The sequence below is a fragment of the Lithobates pipiens genome, unplaced genomic scaffold, assembly GCF_037356315.1.
Source record: "Lithobates pipiens isolate NorthernLeopardFrog02 unplaced genomic scaffold, aLitPip1_a1.2 Scaffold_1, whole genome shotgun sequence".
NCBI lineage: Eukaryota > Metazoa > Chordata > Amphibia > Anura > Ranidae > Lithobates > Lithobates pipiens.
The window spans coordinates 50,555,061-50,574,315 of NW_027507685.1; the positions used below are offsets into that span (position 1 = coordinate 50,555,061).

Below are 19,255 nucleotides of genomic sequence, written 5' to 3' on the forward strand. Positions count from 1 at the left end.
AATGTTTGCTGTTGGATCAGAACTGAGGAGGTCGATATGTAGTGTGATATTCCAGCTGTCTAATGCCGCGTACACACGATCAGACTCTCCGGCGGACTTAGTCTGGCAGACAAACTGCTGGACTGTCCGAACGAGTGGACCTGCCCACACACGGGACTTTTCCGGCGGACTAGGTCTGGATGACCTAGTCCGCCGGACTATCCGCCGTACTTTTGAAATGAATGGACTTGCCCACACATGGAGGAAAGTCCGTTCATTTTTAGTGCGGCTCCAGGTAGCTCTGGGACTAGCGAAGGAAGTCAATGTCGCTTGCCCCGTCACCTGCTATGGACTTAAAGGGGAAGCCCTGTGCCGAAAAAACGCTGGACTGTCCGAACGAGCGGACCTGCCCACACACAGGACTGGTCTGGCGGACATAGTCCGCCGGACTATCTGCCGTAGTTTTGAAATGAACGGACTTACCCACACACACGGAGGAAAGTCCTTTTATTTTGAGCGCGGCACTAGGTAGCCGGGACTAGCGAAGGAAGTCAATGTCGCCGCCTTTGGCGGCGAGATTGACATGTCGCTGGCCCCGTCACCTGGTATGGACTTAAAGGGGAAGCCCTACGCCGAAAAAACGCTGGACTGTCCGAACGAGCGGACCTGCCCACACACAGGACTGGTCTGGCGGACATAGTCCGCCGGACTATCCGCCGTAGTTTTGAAATGAACGGACTTACCCACACACGGAGGAAAGTCCTTTCATTTTGAGCGCGGCACTAGGTAGCCGGGACTAGCGAAGGAAGTCAATGTCGCCGCCTTTGCGAGATTGACACGTCGCTGGCCCTGTCACCTGGTATGGACTTAAAGGGGAAGCCCTATGCCGAAAAAACGTTGGACTGTCCGAACGAGCGGACCTGCCCACACACAGGACTGGTCTGGCGGAAATAGTCCGCCGTACTATCCGCCGTAGTTTTGAAATGAATGGACTTACCCACACAGGAAAAAACGGCGTGGGGGTCCCCCCCTAGGTCCATATCAGACCCTTGTCGAGTCTTTTGAGTCAAAACTACTTTCTAAGTCCGCCGGATTTTTGGGTAAAAAAAGTCTGCCGGAGCCCACACACGGGCGGATTGTCCGGCGGACTCGAGTCTTTTCCGCCGGATAGTTTGATCATTTTTAGCGCGGCTCCAGGTAGCTCTGGGACTATGTCGCTTGCCCCGTCAGCTGCTATGGACTTAAAGGGGAAGCCCTGTGCCAAAAAAATGCTGGACTGTCCGAACGAGCGGACCTGCCCACACACAGGACTGGTCTGGCGGACATAGTCCGCCGGACTATCCGCCGTAGTTTTGAAATGAACGGACTTACCCACACACACGGAGGAAAGTCCTTTCATTTTGAGCGTGGCACTAGGTAGCCGGGACTAGCGAAGGAAGTCAATGTCGCCGCCTTTGGCGGCGAGATTGACATGTCGCTGGCCCCGTCACCTGGTATGGACTTAAAGGGGAAGCCCTACGCCGAAAAAACGCTGGACTGTCCGAACGAGCGGACCTGCCCACACACAGGACTGGTCTGGCGGACATAGTCCGTCGGACTATCCGCCGTAGTTTTGAAATGAACGGACTTACCCACACAGGAAAAAATGGCATGGGGGTCCCCCCCTAGGTCCATATCAGACCCTTATCGAGTCTTTTGAGTCAAAACTACTTTCTAAGTCCGCCGGATTTTTGGGTAAAAAAAGTCCGCCGGAGCCCACACTTGGGCGGATTGTCCGGCGGACTCGAGTCTTTTCCGCCGGATAGTTTGATCATGTGTACGCGGCATAAGTGCTTCCTGTTTGTAACTAGCAGTATCTAAGATCACTATGCCCCGTACACACGATCGGACTATCCGGTGGACAATCCTCCCGCATGTGGGCTTCGGCGGACTCTTTTCCCCTTAAGTCCGGCGGACTTAGAAAGAAGTTTTCACTCAATCCGGCCGTTCATTTTGAACGTGGCTCCAGGTAAATGGACTAGGGAAGGAAGTCAATGTCGCTGCCTCCATTGGCGAGATTGATACCTCGCTAGCCCCATCACCTGGTATGCACTTACATGGGAAGTCCTACGCCGAAAAAACGGAGTGGGCCCCCCCCCAAGGTCCATATCAGACCCTTATCTGAGCACGCAGCCCGGCTGGTCAGGAAAGGGGGTGGGGACGAGCGAGTGCCCCCACCCCCGAGCCGTACCAGGCCACGTGCCCTCAACATGGAGGGGTGCTTTGGAGAGGGGCGGCCCCCCACCCCAAAGCACCTTATCCCCATGTTGATGAGGACCCCCATGCCGTTTTTTTCGGCGTAGAGCTACCCCTTTAAGTCCATACCAGGTGACGGGCCAGCGACATGTCAATCTCGCCGATGGAGGCGGCGACGACGACATTGACTTCCTTCCCTAGTCCCGTCTACCTGGAGCCGCCTTCAAAATGAACGGACTTTCCTCCGTGTGTGGGCAAGTCCGTTCATTTCAAAAGTCCAGCGGACTCCCGCCATAGTCCGACAGTTTGTCTGCTGCACCTAGTCCGCCGGAAAAGTCCGGTTGTGTGTGGGCAGGTCCGCTCGTTCGGAAAGTCTGACGGACCTCCACTTCAAAGTCCGGCGGTTTGTCCACCAGGCTAAGTCCGCCAGATAGTCCGATCATTTGTATGCGGTATAAGCATTACATTTCTTACAAAACGATTGATATCCAAAAAAAAAGACAGAAATATGTACTGGGAATAAAAGATAAGCCCTTAGACAAAACAGAAATTTTTTGCTGGGATAATTAAATGCCTGAAAAGTTCAATACGTTGTTAGAAAAGTCAGTACCTAGTTCTGTAGTTTCTTGGCTTTCCTTGGCTATCTTCTGTAACCTGTGTTGTTTGTGTATTGACCCACGCCTCATCTTCTTTTTCCTCTTTGATCTGGTGGCTGTGTTGATGTTAGGCCGCGTACACACGCGCGGACTGTTCGCCCAACTTTGTCCGTCCAACAGTTTCGGCAAACAGTCCGCTCAAACTTAGCATGGACGGACATGGCCACACACGACGGACGAACAGTTTGCTGAAACCGTGCGCGATGACGTGAACGGCACGTACGACGGGACGAAAAATACAACGTCCTATACACTGCATTATAGCTTTCGGCGTGAAAATCCTTTCTGAGCATGCGCGCAACTTTGTTTGACGAACAAGCCTACACACGAGCGGACTGTTCGCTGAAACAAGGTTTCAGCGGACAGTTTTACGGAATTTCCGAAAAACCTTGTCCGTCCAACTGTCCGCTGAAACTGTCCGCTGAAAGCCCACACACGAGCGGACTGTCCGCCCAAACACTGTTCAGCGGACAAAGTTGGGCGAACAGTCTGCGCGTGTGTACGCGGCCTTAGAGGATTTATCGCAGGTTGCTGTAATGGTCCTCTCTACACATATATTGGTTGAACTAATTGACCCTACACATTAAATAGATATTCTTTCCTTTTTACAGTACCCACAAATTACAGAGTCGGACTGTAGTCCCTTATTGTAGAGATAAGTATAATTAGGGAGAATTTCAGATTGTATATTGTAGAATTTTACTGCACAGATGACTAATATATATGAAATTACAGATGTTTCCAGGGGGGCATATTTTCACACCCTGAGAAAAATGCTTAATTACATTGTAAAAATCTATAGACATAAACAAAATTATCTATTTGAAGAAAAAGTGTAACAAGTATGGTGATCCAAGTATTGAGGATTGCAGGTATGCATTAATATACACCAATTTTTCAAATACATTCAATTCTACTGGAAAATTGTGCTTTACTATAATGTTATATGGTACTGTCTAACTTATATACTCTTTAACATATATGTTTAAATACATTTTCTATCAAGTTTGTTTTAAAAGAAATATATATATATATATTTTTATACTACGCTATAGTATACTGACTTGTATGTCATGTTGCAGTTGTGTTGCTGAAAAAATAGGATTTTTATAACAGCTTACCTGCAAAATTCTTTTCTTTTGAGGTACATCACGGGACACAGAGACTCAGTAATTACTGGTGGGTTATAGGGTATCACTAGGTGATTGGACACTGGCACACCCTAGACAGGAAGTTTAATCCCCCATATAACCCCTCCCCCTACTGGAGGTACCTCAGTTTTGTAGAAAAGCAATATAAGTGTATTAGAAGAGGGGAGGGGCCTCTGTGTCCCGTGATGTACCTAAAAAAAAAAGGATTTTACAGGTAAGCTGTTATAAAAATCCTATTTTCTTTCTCGTACATCACGGGACACAGAGACTCAGTAATTACTGGTGGGATGTCCCAGAGCAATGCTATCTGAGGGGAGGGGAACCACACAACATAGGGTGTACTCAGACCTTAGGACCCTGTACCACTGCCTGCAGCACACTATGCCCAAAGGCGATGTCCTCATGCCTTCTCACATTCACCTGATAAAATTTGGTGAATGTATGGATTGATGACCAGGTTGGGGCCTTGCAGATTTGAGCCATGGAAGTCTGGTGATGCACCGCCCACGAAGCACTAATAGCCCTAGTGGAGTGCGCCTTGATCTGAAAAGGCTGAATCTTTTGCTTCAAACCATAAGCTTGAACAATTACTTGTCAAATCCATTTAGCAATGGTAGATTTCGACACTGTCTGTCCTCTCTTAGGACCCTCTGGCAATACAAACAAAACATCTGTTTTACGAACCCGAGCAGTCGCTTCCAGCTAGGCTTTGACTGCTCTCACTACATCCAAAGAATGTAGTGACTTCTCTTCCGTAGAACAGGGATTTGGAAAAAAGGAAGGCAGAACAATATCTTTGTTTAGATGAAAACCTGAGACCACCATCGGTAGAAAACTAGGATGAGGGCGTAACACCACTCTATCCTTGTGCATTATCAGATAAGGTTCTTTACAAGAGAGGGCTGCTAATTCTGATACTCTTCTGGCAGAAGAAATGGCCACCAGAAAAATGAATTTCCTTGTCAACAGAATCTGATGTATCGGTTCAAAAGGCTGCTTCTGCAAAGCTGACAGAACCAAATTCAAATCCCAGGGGTTCAGGGGCGCCCTAACTGGAGAATTAAGGCGCGTTACCCCTTGTATAAAGCTTCGGACCAAAGAATGTGAAGCAAGTGGATGTTGAAACAGAACCGATAAGGCCAAGACTTGACCCTTAATGGTACTCAAGGCCAGTTTCATCTCTAACCCATTTTTCAGAAATTTGAGGATTCTGCCTATGACATATTTTCTGGGGTGCTAACCCCTGGATTCACACCAGGAGACATATGCTTTCCAGACACTATGATGAATCATTCTGGATGCTGGCTTTCTTGCATTAATCAAGGTAGATATCACAGGGCCCGAAAGCCCACGATTCTTCAGAATGTGGGTTTCAATAGCCAAACCATTAAATTTAGAGTTTGTAAGGTAGGATGGAATACCAGTCCCTGGGATAGCAGGTCTGGATGGGACGGTAGGGTCCAAGGAGAGCATATCGCCATCTTCACTATTTCTGCATACCAAGCTCTTCTGGGCCATGCTGGGGCCACCAGAAGCACCGACTTCTTTTCCTGCCTGATCCTGCAAAGCAGTCTTGGCAGTAGCAGAATAGGGGGGAACGCATAAATCAGAGAGAACTGATGCCACGGAGTAACCAACGCATCTGTCCCGCATGCAAGAGGATCCTTCATTCTTGACACAAAGTTGTCGACCTTGTTGTTGAACCTGGACACAAAGAGATCCACATCCGTAACCCCCAATCTCTGGTATATGGCCAAAAAGACGTCTGGGTGGAGAGACCATTCCCCTGGCACTAACTGCTGGCAGTTCAAGTAGTCCACCTGCCAGTTCTCTACCCCCGGAATGAAGACTGCCGATATGCATGGCACATGTCTTTCTGCCCAGATTAAGATCTGGTTTACTTCTTCCTGCACGACTCTTGGTGCCCCCTTGGTGATTGATATAAGCCACTGCTGTGGCATTGTCGGACTGGATCCTGACAGGGCAACCCTGCAACCTGAGTGTCCAGGCTTTTAGGGCTAGATACGCTGCACGGATCTCCAGAATGTTGATGGGTAAGGCCCTCTCGGTCCTGGACCATCTCTCTTGGACAATCGACTATTCCAGGACTGCCCCCCAACCCGAAAGACTGGCAGCTGTTGTTACCACTGTCCAGGTAACTGGTAAAAAGGATTTTCCTTTCCGCAGTTTTTCGGGTATCAACCACCAGCTGAGGCTCCAACGCGTTGTAGGGGACAGATGCATCGGAAAATCTAATGCCTGAACCTTCTTGTTCCAGGCCGATAGGATACTGTTTTGCAGTAGCCTTGAATGAGACTGAGCATAGGGAACTGCTTCGAATGAAGCCACTATCTTCCCCAACAACCTCATACAAAGATGAATAGAAGGAACCTTCTTTGCCCTGACTTCCTGAATCAGTTCTCTTATAGCACTGATCTTTGCTTGGGGTAGGAATACCCTCTGCTGGGCTGTATCTATGACCAGACCCAAATACTCTAGTCTTCTTACTGGTTTTAAAGAAGACTTCTGTAAGTTGAGGACCCAACCTAGGCGTTCCAGGTAGTTGATTGTGGTGACCAAATTTTGGTCCAGGCAGGCTACCGACCGGTCTATCATTAGCAAGTCATCTAGGTATGCTATTATTGTTATACCTTGGGCCCTTAATCTGGCCAGAGGAGGGGCCAAGATCTTTGTAAACACCCGAGGTGCAGTAGCTAGCCCGAAAGGCAGAACTACGAACTGAAAGTGGCGTTTTTCTACTTCGAAACGCAGGAACTTTGGATGAGCAGGGAAAATAGGTACATGCAGGTACACATCCTTGATGTCTATTGATGCCAGAAGTTCTCCTCCTTGTAGGATGGAGACTACCGATCGGATCGATTCCATGCGAAAGGACCGTTTCTCTAGAAATTGGTTTAGATCTTTGAGACCACCCATTTGTCCCAAAATTCCTCCTGTCAGAGCCCTGAGAACTTTAGTAGTCTTCCCCCCACTCGAGTGAGCGGGGGCGCCCCTTCATAAGGAGGTCTTAGCGTTTTGTCTTGAAGACCTTCTCCCCCAGGACTTCTTTTGTCCCTGGGGTTGACTCTGAGTTTTAAGCTTAGAGTCTGACGGAGGAGGCCATCGTGACTGTGTGGTGGCTGATGCCCCTGGCACTGGAAAAAGCGCCCGTTTAAAGGAGGAATGTTTACTGGTTTTCTTTACTGGTAAAAGGGTGCTTTTCCCACTAGAGATCCCTTGGATATAATTGTCCAAGTCCTCTCCAAACAGTTTTGCACCACGAAAGGGAAATCCCGCCAGGAGTTTCTTACATGGTGATTCGGCTGACAAATTTTTCAGCCACAAGATTCTACGCATGTGTACCAATCCAAGCGTAAGGCGAGAGGTCTGAAGGATAGAATCTCTGATAGCATCAACAGTAAAACACAGAGCCGCTGGAAGGTTAGCTAACCCCCAGGCTTGTTGTTCAGGTAAGGCTTTAAGCACCTGTTTAACATGGTCTCTCAAATATTGACAGACTCCAATTGCTGCCACTGCAGGTTGTGCTACTGAACCTGCCAAGGAGAAAACATTTTTTAATAGGAATTCCATTTTCTTATCAGTTGGATCCCTAAGCATCTGAACGTTGTCAACAGGACAAGTCAGGCTTTTGTTTACGGAGGAAATTGTGGCGTCAACTGCCGGTATACCCCACATCTTAGTAAATTTTTCCTCCATAGGATAAAGTTTTTAGGAGGGAAAAAAAAAATGTTTATCTGGGTGATCCCACCCCTTTCCAGCAAACCATGAACAAGAAAGGCATGTGCAGTTTGAGGAGGTTTCAGTGAACCCAGAGAAGAAGTGGGTTCTTTAACTGACTCAGGTACGGGTAACTTAAATGTGGAACGGACCAATCCAGCAAGAATTTGCACCAACATTTTCTCATCCTGAGAAGCTGAAGCGGGCCCTTCTACACTAGATTCCTCAGAAGTGGAATCATCAGTTTCCTCCCGATCCTGTGGGGGATTCCTCTCCTTTATCCCAGAGTTCCTCACTCTGACGGTCCTGGGTGACAGAGGGGGGCCTAGTGCGTTTTCTTCCACTGAGTGAAGATGCGATTAAGGCAATTAATCTTTTCTCTAAACCATTTATGGTTGAGGAAAAAACTCCTGTGTAATGTACACAGGGACTGAAGTGCCAGAAGCAGCTGCAGCCCCTGACCCCGATGGCTCTCCTTGGCCAGCCTCCCCGGGTCCTGCAGGGGGGAAGGTGCTGCAGAGTGGGGGGTCCTCAGAGCCTGAAGGGGACCCCTTAGAGCCCCTATTCTTCGGGGTACTTGTACCTCTTTTACCCATAGTGCAAAGCAACAAAAGGTAGAGGTACCACACAAAAAATGCACTGACTGCTGAGCCCTGTAGTTTAGCAACTGCCGATCCTACTTAAGACTCAGTCTGGTGCCTAAGTAAATGCTGCCTGGGAATTCCTGTGTCTCCCACACTCACATGCGCCTGTCAGATCTGTGTCCCTCCATAGGCTGTGTGCATCTTAAAAAGAGTGCACTTTAAAGCCTGTGTAGCCTAGTGCTCTACCCCCCCTCCTCAGACCACTTCCACCCCCACCGCTCGTTTTAAAAAACGTGCGTTTCCCGCATGAGCAGAGGCTCTAACCCTGCTGGCAAGCATGGAGGGGAGGCTGGGACAGAGGAGAGGGAAGGGCCAGTGGATGTGAAGCCGATGTAATGGCGGCGGCGAACGGCGGTGGACGGGGGGCAGACGGTGGCGGGTGGTGGGGTATTTTACCGCTCTCAGCCCCCTAATCCATGGAGGGAGAATCCCAGAAGGAAAAAAACCCCTTACCTTCATCCTTCCTGGAGCATGGCTGGAGGAGCATAGAGCGTGGACACCAAGCAGACAGATCAGGCATGAAAAGGTATGTGCTCTTGGCAGCCCCCGGTGGCGACTATAGGCATAGCATACATTTACTTAAAAGGAGAAAACCTACTAGAAATAGAACATTTTTTGAGGAGTCTCCCTTACCTTATCCAGCAGCAGGGTCTGAATAACAGACCCAATCTTCACCTCTCACGGTGGTCTCCGTTAGGAAAAAAACCTTCAGAGACTGGGGCCCCCTTGAATAGGGGGGATCCGCCATTCTGGGCCCGTAAAGCACCCTGCCAGGAATATGGCTGAAAAAAACAAATACTGGATCCCAGGGTCCAGCTCTCTAAAAAGAGAAGTGTTACAGGTAAAACCTAGTTTCTTCGGACACGAGGCCCGGGTACCATCCAATTTGGTCTGGAAAAGACACTTTGAATAGATCCAGTTGCATAGCTGGCCCCAGTAAGGATATTCCAGGGAAGCTCAGCACAGCACATCTTTACTTGTGACCAACACCTAAGACACTGGCGAAAAAACTGAAGTACCTCCAGTAGGAGGAAGGGGTTATATGGGGGATTCAACTTCCTGTCTAGGGTGTGCCAGTATCAAATCACCTAGTGATACCCTATAACCCACCAGTAATTACTGAGTCTCTGTGTCCCATGATGTACGAGAAAGAAATGTATGTTTCTGTGACAGCACCATCTTGTGGTAAGTCAAGGATACAACATTTACCACCTGCATACAAAACTTGAGTGATCCTATGTCTGAACAGGCAAAGCACAGTCTTTACAGTCCTAGCTGAGATCTTTTAGTTCCAAAAACAAGTGAAAAAGTAATCATGCGTAAGCATGTCCCTGAACTGTAATTTATACAGTACCTAACACTTAATCTAAATCTGGGTTCACACCAGTGTGCTGCAATTTGTGCACAGCGCAATTGTAATTGCGTTTTACATGTGCTTTTAGGTGCACTCCCACTGACTTCTATTAAACCATGCATTTTATTAAAGTGCATTAAAAATGCACTAAGCAGTACTTTGATGCACTTTCATTAAAACTAACAATCCAATAGAAATCGATAGAAGCACACCGGAAAAATATGTATAATTGTACTGCACCCGAACCAAAACACACTAGTTTGAACCCAGTCTCACATGTTCCCTACCATTTAACATTCAATTACCTCTAAAAGATAACCTTAAAGTAGAACTAAAGGCAAATCTTTTTTGAAGTAGGGGAGGGTTATAAACCCTGTCAAGTTTTTGGTTTTGCTATTGGTGTCCCATTGGGAAGATTTCCCCTTGCTTTCTGTTGCAAAGCCACAAGAAGTGAGAGGAAAGCCCTCCAAATGGAGGAAATCCCTGGTTGTCACCGGGGGTTACCAGAAGTAGTGTCCCCATAGGACACTCTATTCCTGTTCTGGTGACAACCCAAAATGTGTTCACACTGTACACCTGCTGCCAGTTATATATTACAAACAGTGGGACAGACAAATATGCAGGACTGACACATGATGGGTGCTCTAACTACATGAACTGCTTGGCCTGCATTCTCTGTACCCTGAGCTTGTGTGGCAAGACAATCTGATTTGGGCAAAACTTAGCTTGTGTAGGGTTACAGAACATTGTACAGTGGTATTCAGTAGGCTTGTTAAAGTGTAAATTTCCCTGTCTGGGATCTGTCACAATAATTACATCTATTCATTTGAGCCTTCATGGCCATTTACTACTCCATAGCATGCTCACGCACATGCATAGTGTGCTCTAAATAAAAGCATGCAGTTGAAGGTAGTAAAACATATGATATGCCATACTCACAAAAAGAATTTTCCATCTTGCAAGATGCTTATTTTTTTAGTTAATACAGTTGTACTCATAGGTTTACATACCCTGGCAGAATTTATGATTTCTTGGAAATTTTTCAAAGAATATGAGTAACACAAAAACATTTCTTTCACTCATAGTTAGTGTTTGGCCATTTATTAATCAACTGTGTTTACTCTTTTTAAATCATAATGACAACAGAATCTACCCAAATGACCCTGATGAAAAGTTTACCACCTGCATACTTACCACCTGGTGTATATTCATGCATACCTGCAATCTTTAATACTTGGATCACCATACTTGTTACACTTTCTTCAAATAGATCATTTTGATTCTGTCTCTACAACATAAATTAAGCATTTTTTTATCAGGGTGTGAAAATATGCCCCTGGAAACATCTGTAATTTCATATATATTAGTCATCTGTGCAGTACATTTCTACAATATACAATCTGAAATTCTCCTTAATTATACTTATCCCTACAATAAGGGACTACAGTCTGACTCTGTAATTTGTGGGTACTGTAAAATACCCTGGTGATTTTGGTCTGATAACATGCACACAAGTTGACAAAAAGGGGTTTGAAGGGCTTTTAAAGGTAACCATCCTCATCTGTGATCTGTTTGCTTGTAATTAGTAGACATGTGCATTCGTTTTCGTCCGAATGCATTTTTGTCCGAATTTCAGCTATTTTCGTTTTCGTTTTGACAACCGATAACGAAAGCACAGAATCCGAAAAACGAAAGATCCGACATAAATAAATGCTTTTTCATTTTCATTGTTAAAACAGTTCGATATAGAATAGGAGATTCGACGTGACTCTGACAATCTGTGTCTATAGAACCTGTGGTCAAATGTGCCTAACCTTACCTCTATTAGTCCAAGATTATATAGAGAAAATATTCGACAGAGAAAAAAGATTTGACAGAGAGAAAAGATTCTGCAAGTTACTGTCCTAAAAAGTGTTTGAGGACCGGGGTCCTGCCCCAGGGGACATGTATCAATGCAAAAAAAAGTTTTAAAAACTGCCGTTTTTTCGGGAGCAGTGATTTTAATAATGATTAAAGTGAAACAATAAAAGTGTAATATTCCTTTAAATTTCGTACGGGGGGGGGGGGGGGGTGTCTATAGTATGCCTGTGAAGGGGCGCATGTTTCTGGTGCTTAGAACTGTCCCTGCACAAAGTGTAATTTATGCAGGAAAATAAGTCCTTTAAAATCACTCACAGCTATTATGAATTGTCGGCTCCGTAATACAGAGAACACTCATTGAAAGTCATTGATAAAAATAAATAAATAAATAAAAATTCATACCAGACCTTTTATCCGAGCACGCAACCTGGCAGGCCGCAGGAAAAGAGGGGGGGACGAGAGAGCGTCCTGTATGCCGGGTTTAATTCTCAGTATCTGTTCTTAGTCTGTATGTATGGACTCTGCACAGTACCACTTCTCTTGTCCTGTATGCTGGTGTAATTCTCAGTATCTGTTCTTATTCTGTATGTATGGACTCTGCGCAGTACCACTTCTCCTGACCTGTATGCTGGGTATAATTCTCAGTATCTGTTCATATTCTGTATGTATGGACTCTGCACAATATCACTTCTCTTGTCCTGTATGTCAGGTGTAATTCTCGGTATCTGTTCTCATTCTGTATGTATGGAACCTGCACAGTACCACTTCTCCTGTCCTGTAAGCCCCTCCCTCCTGAACTGTACCAGGCCACATGCCCTCAATATTGGGAGGATGCTTTGGGGGTCTGTGACCCCTCAAAGCACCTGGTCCCCCATGTTGATGCGGAGAAGGGCCTCATCCCCACAACCCTGGCCGGTGGTTGTGGGGGTTTGCGGGTAGGGGGCTTATCAGAATCTGGAAGCCCCCTTTAACAAGGGGACCCCCAGATCCCGCCCCCCCTGTTTGAAATGGTAAGGGGGTACAAAAGTACCCCTACCATTTCACAAAGAAAGTGTAAAAAATAGTTAAATAAGACAAACACACTTTTGAAAAATTCCTTTATTAAAAATAAAAAAAAATAAAAAAAAGATTCCAGAGGTGGTAATCCACTCTTGCTATCCAGCGACGGACGATCATCTCTCCGGGGTCCAGCGATGGTTCATCTGAATCAGCGCAGCGAATCCATCCATCTTCTGTCTCCACGGAGGAGACACTGCGGGGATTCCGGCGGCCTGACGTTTGTTATATGCGGAGGGCGGGGCCACCCGTCACCAGACCCCGCTCCCTCCTCTGACGCAAGGGGAAACCCGGGCTTTCCCGTGACGTATGGGTGACCCCGCACCCCTCTGATGTAACACAGGCAGGTTTCCGTTACATCAGAGGGGGGCGGGGTCACCCATACATCACGGGGAAGCCCGGGTTTCCCCTTGCGTCAGAGGGGGGGCGGGGTCAGGTGACGGGTGGCTCAGGCACTTCGCATATAACAAACGTCAGGCCGCCGGAATCCCCGCAGTGTCTCCTCCGTGGAGACAGAAGATGGATGGATTCGCTGCGCTGATTCAGATGAGCCATCGCTGGACCCCGGAGAGATGATCGTCCGTCGCTGGATAGCAAGAGTGGATTACCACCGCTGGAATCTTTTTTTTTTATTTATTTTTTTTTTTTTTAATAAAGGAATTTTTCAAAAGTGCGTTTGTCTTATTTAACTATTTTTTACACTTTCTTTGTGAAATGGTAGGGGTACTTTTGTACCCCCTTACCATTTCAAACGGGGGGCCGGGATCTGGGGGTCCCCTTGTTAAAGGGGGCTTCCAGATTCTGATAAGCCCCCCGTCCGCAGACCCCCACAACCACCGGCCAGGGTTGTGGGGATGAGGCCCTTCTCCGCATCAACATGGGGACAAGGTGCTTTGAGGGGTCACAGACCCCCAAAGCATCCTCCCAATGTTGAGGGCATGTGGCCTGGTACGGTTCAGGAGGGAGGGGGGGCGCTCTCTCGTCCCCCCCTCTTTTCCTGCGGCCTGCCAGGTTGCGTGCTCGGATAAAGGGTCTGGTATGGATTTTTAGGCAGACCCCCACGTCAATTATTTTTTTAAATTTGACGCGGGGTTCCCCTTAATATCCATACCAGACCTGAAGGGTCTGGTATGGATATTTAGGGGGAACCCCACGTCAATTATTTTTTTTAATTTGACGCAGGGTTCCCCTTAATATCCATACCAGACCTGAAGGGCCTGGTAATTGAATTTGGGGGACCCCCACGCTTTTTTTTTAATTAATTTATTTTTTTATCAATGACTTTCAATGAGTGTTCTCTGTATTACAGAGCCGACAATTCATAATAGCTGCGAGTGATTTTAAAGGACTTTTTTTCCTGCATAAATGACACTTTGTGCAGGGACAGTTCTAAGCACCAGAAACATGCGCCCCTTCACAGGCATACTATAGAGACCCCCCAGGTACGAAATTTAAAGGAATATTACACTTTTATTGTTTCACTTTAATCATTATTAAAATCACTGCTCCTGAAAAAACTGCAGTTTTTAAAACTTTTTTTTGTATTGATACATGTCCCCTGGGGCAGAACCCGGGTCCGCAAACACTTTTTAGGACAGTAACTTGCAAATTAGCCTTTAAAATGAGCACTTTAGATTTTGAACGTTGGAGTCCCATAGACTTTAATAGGGTTCTAAAGTTCACACGAAGTATGCTATATACTAGCTCTGTCGAATCTTCTTTATACATTCGACAGACACCATAAGCCTTCAAAGACAGATTTGACCGTAATTCATGTGGATTTTCGGACGAATGCAATTTTTGAACGAAAAAGGATATAAATAAAAACAAATTTTGGGAGTAACTAAATTAATTAATTTTTCGGGCGAAAACGAAATTCCGAAACAAAATTTTTTACTCTGCACATGTCTAGTAATTAGTGTGTGTGTGTGTGTGTGTGTGTGTGTGTGTGTGTGTGTGTATATATAAAAGGTCAATGAGTTTCTGGACACCTGACAGACCCTTTCATCTGACGTTTCTGGATTCTGAGTCATGGGGAATGCAAAAGAATTGTCAAATATCTGTGGGAAAAGGTAGTTGAACTGTATAACTGTAGTCGAACTGTATAAAACAGGAAAGGGATATAAAAAGATAAAGAAAGAATTGAGAATGCCAGTCAGCAGTGTTCAAACTCTAATCAAGAAGTGGAAAATGAGGGGTTCTGTTGAAACCAAACCATGGTCAGTTAGACCAATGAAAATTTCAGCCACAACTGCCAGGAAAATTATTTGGGATGCAATGAAAAATCCACTAAAAACTTCAGGTGAAATACAGGAATTTCTGAGAACATGTGGTGTGGCTGTTTCAAGATGCACAATAATGAGGCACTTGAAGAAAGATGGGCTGCATGGTCAAGTCGCCAGATGAAAGCCATTACTATGCAAATGCAACAAAGTATCCAGCTTACAATATGCCAAACAGCACAGAGACAAGCCTCAAACCTTCTGGCTCAAAGTCATTTGGTGTGATGAGACCAAAATTGTGCTTTTTGGCCATTACCCTAAACCCTACATTTGGAGAGTCAACAAGGCCTATGATGAAAGGTACACCATTCCTACTGTGAAACACGGAGGTGGATGGCTGATGTTTTGTAGTTCACACATCTCCAAAGGCACAGGAAATTTGGTCAAAATTGATGCCAAGATGAATGCAGTATGGTATCAAAAAATACTGGAGGAACATTTGCATTCATCAGCCAGGAAGCTGCTTATTGGACGTACTTGAACATTCCAACATGACAATGATCCAAAACACAAGGCCAAGTCGACCTGTCATTGGTTACAGCAGAATAAAGTGAAGGTTCAGGAGTGGCCATCTCAGTCTCCGGACCTCAATATCATTGAGCCACTCTGGGGAGCTCTCAAACGTGCAGTTCATGCAAGACAGCCCAAGAATTTACCGGATCTGGAGGCTTTTTGCCAAGAATGGGTAGCTTTACCATCTGAGAAGATAAAGAGCCCCATCCACAAATACCACAACAGACTTCAAGCTGTCATTGATGTTAAAGAGGGCAACACACGGTATTAAGAACTGGGGCATGTAAACATTTGATCAGGGTCATTTGGCTAGTTTCTGTTGTCATTATGATTAAACACAGTTGATTGATAATAAACCACTAACCATGAGTGAAAGAAAAGTTTCTGTTATAATTTATATTCATTGAAAAATGGCCAAAAAAAAAATCATAAATTCTGCCAGGGAATATAAACTTATGAGCACAACTGTATATACTAAAGAGTGCATCCTCTTATTGTTGCAGGTGTGGCTGGGACTTCTGAAACCCATAACCAAACAGGTGAAAAGTAAGTTTGTAAAACTCTAAAGAAAAATGTATTTCACTTGCATAACAGGCCAGAGCATTAGTTTGTCATACAAATATAATCTCATGCTATACATGTTTTATACTTCCCTGTGCAGAATGTGTTTTTTCTTTAAGATCCTAAGGAAACCATTTTCAAATTCATGGTGAAGTTCTTTCCGGTGGACCCAGGACAACTGCGGAGTGAGTTAACTAGGTAATACATATTTATTTTTGTGTTTTTCATGATAATATGCCTCAATCAAGACACTATCCTTACTTGTTTGACATAACACACCTAAAGCGTTCCTGGCTATAGCCTGTGATTGTCTGTGTGTGGAAGGCACAGTTTAATACATGGATCAGCTCTGAAAGTCTAAATAAACTTAAAGTGCCTGTGCCTAGACTATGATCTATAAAATACTATTAAAAAGTTACCAGGCAATAAAAGAACTTGGTAACAAACCATCCTTTACCTCTCTTGCTGCTTGTACTGTGCTGTAATTCATTCTCAAAGATCTTAACAAAGACTCAAATACTGCATTCACACCTTAGCTCTATGAATGCGGTAATTACTGCACTCACATTCCATTGAGAACTACAAGTCTGTTTGCTTTGGTGGCAGGTAATGATTAAGCACAAGATGTATGTGGGAAGTGTGTCTACATGACCTCATGTTGGTGTCTTTGGTGTTATCACTGTTAACAATTAAATGCAATCAGGATCTCTGGATGTGCAGCCGTTTCTTTCCTCTCTTACATGCTTTGGTGGCAGACAGGACTTGTAGTTCATTCACAGATCTCTGTGAACAAATGACACTGCCAACTCCACTGCAAATGTGGCGGCATCAGCATCCGGTGGGGGGGGGGGGGGGGGAATCACAGGGGATCCCTTCTGGGGTCGGGTGGAGTAACATGTAGTTAAAGTTGGTCTTTGAAGAGAACCATTCCAATGTGATCTTATACGTACAGTGCAAGGATTTGGGCAAACAAGCTGGTCAGTAGTACAAGAATTTCTTTCCATATGGAGCAGGAGCCCATATGGAGCCCATATGGCCAGCATCCCATGTGATTGGTCAGGCTACATTTTTTATTAAGTTTTGTTAAAATGCAGGCGAGAGGAGTGTACAATATATTTGTTATACAATGTACTTTTTCAGGTATCTCTTCGCTTTACAAATAAAAAAAGATCTAGCATCTGGGAAACTACCTTGTAATGACAACAGTGGTGCCTTGATGACATCTTACATCATTCAGGGTAAGTAATATTTTATTTCTATTGCACTGTTCCAAGATGCGAGTAGGGATTTCTCTCAGAGCTAAGGGTACAATGTCTGATGGAAGGAATTTGCATGTTGTTTCCTTTTTTTTTTTTGCTACTGTAGCTGAGTTGGGAGATTATGAAGAGGAAACTGCCAAGAAACATTTGGAACAAAATCAGTACCTGCCAAACCAGGAGTATCTGGACAATAAGATCCTTAAATATTATCAGCGACATGTGTAAGTCTAATCTCTTTGTATTCATTAAATGAAAACCTTTTAATGTAAGACCTTGGAAAACAGGAAAAGCCACAAGGCCAATGTGGGACCAAAATAAATAGTAGCTGTTAGTCACCTACAGTTGGACTTGTTCAGTAGTGTTGAAGGTGTTACCCCATTTATCATGTTCCTGAAACTAGAGAACTAAGGCAACCACTCAGATGAGTGGTGAAACATTACAGCTCAAGTCCAGTTAAATGTGAATAACTACTTCTGGTTTTATCATTACTTGGGTAAAATAAAGCTTTCGCCAATGTCTGCCACAGATCAGACCTCAGCCTTCATCTTGTGGCTTGCTGCAGAGTTACAATATCTGATCACCAGGGGAGAGAGGACTGAGGAAATGCTTCCTCCTGCCTTTAGCAGGCTGATGAAATCACCTCACCCGGGACAAAGTCACTTGACCAGAGCTCAAGAACTTATTCTTAATTATAAGCCCTTGTACACACGGTCGGAGATTCCGTTGGAATGTTTCCTATCTGAGCGTTTTGTCGGATATTCCGACTGTGTGTGGTCAGCATCGGACTGTTTCCGTCGGAATATCCGACGGACCAACTTTGCGGTAAAATTTTCAGACAAAATGCTCCGATCGGACATACTCCGATCATGTGTAGCCTACTCCGACGGACAAGGTGCCACGCATCCTCACAATCCAATTCGGACACGGAAGCGCTCGCTCAGGTAAAACTACTGCTCGTAATCGATATAGCACATTCGTCAAGCTGCAATGTTAAAAATTCTTTCATGAAGTGCATTCACTTGTTCTTTACAATGCTGCAAGAAGGAACTTCTTTTGATGCTCATAGTCACACACACTTCTCCCGAAAGTATTTCCTGACTCTTTTTTACTCATTTCATCAATACAATTTTTGAATTCGTCACATCTACACAATTTTATTTTTTTTTATTGTTTTTTGGGTGAATTTTGTGTTTTTTTTTTTTCATAAACATCTCCTTTTTTGACAGTTTTCTCATGTTTCCATTTTTTGGGGTGTGTTTTGTGTGTAAACTTACCACAACAACATTATTATATTTTGTTTTTCTTTTTTAATCTACAGGAGGTTGTTTAGTGTTGGTACCCCTTGTTATTCATTTCACTTTGTTTTTTTTAAATGTACCTGCCTGCTCACAAATAAACTGGCCTTTTCGAAGTAAAACACATATGCAAGTATTTCTTCAATCAAAAAAAAACCTTATTTAGGTGTCAGTAACAAATAAAGAGGGAGGCAGCGATGGAGAAACTGGGGAGATTAGCGAAGCCTTTGGCCCCCAGGGCACACATCAACTATTTAAACGCAAAACTTGGTGGCCTGAGGAGTACATATCTGAGGGAGAGAAGTCTGGTCCTGAAGTCCAAGAAACCCGGAACAGCAGCAGATGACATCTATGTTCCCAGGCTGTGGTACTACAACAGGCTGCATCTTCTGTCAGACCAGACTGAACCAAGGTCTTCCTTCCACGCTTCCTTCCAGGCTGTGGCTGTGGTGCTGGAGGTGTGGCAGAAGGAGGAGGAGGAGGGGCATGGGCCAAATCACACAAGTGTGTTTTTTGTGTCATTTGGCCCAACAGACCCTTGTTGAGGGTGTGAATAATTACCTCCTCACACAAGAGCTGTTCTCCCTTCTCCATTTTCTCCAGCTTGCACGCAGCCAAGGCGGCAAAGGCCTCTTGATAGGTGGGTTTGGCTTGGAGGGCCGCTGATGCCTC

At 45.1% G+C, this 19,255-nt stretch overlaps 1 protein-coding gene across 1 annotated transcript in view; it reads left to right on the plus strand.

The window, feature by feature from the left end:
• Positions 1–19,255, plus strand: part of FRMD7 (FERM domain containing 7) — an 86,065-nt gene that overhangs the window by 8,623 nt on the left and 58,187 nt on the right. The window contains exons 3-6 of the mRNA XM_077485745.1: positions 15,972–16,014; positions 16,149–16,227; positions 17,170–17,267; positions 17,395–17,509. Of these exons, the coding sequence (XP_077341871.1) occupies positions 15,972–16,014; positions 16,149–16,227; positions 17,170–17,267; positions 17,395–17,509 (335 nt within the window). The remainder of the gene's footprint in view (positions 1–15,971; positions 16,015–16,148; positions 16,228–17,169; positions 17,268–17,394; positions 17,510–19,255) is intronic.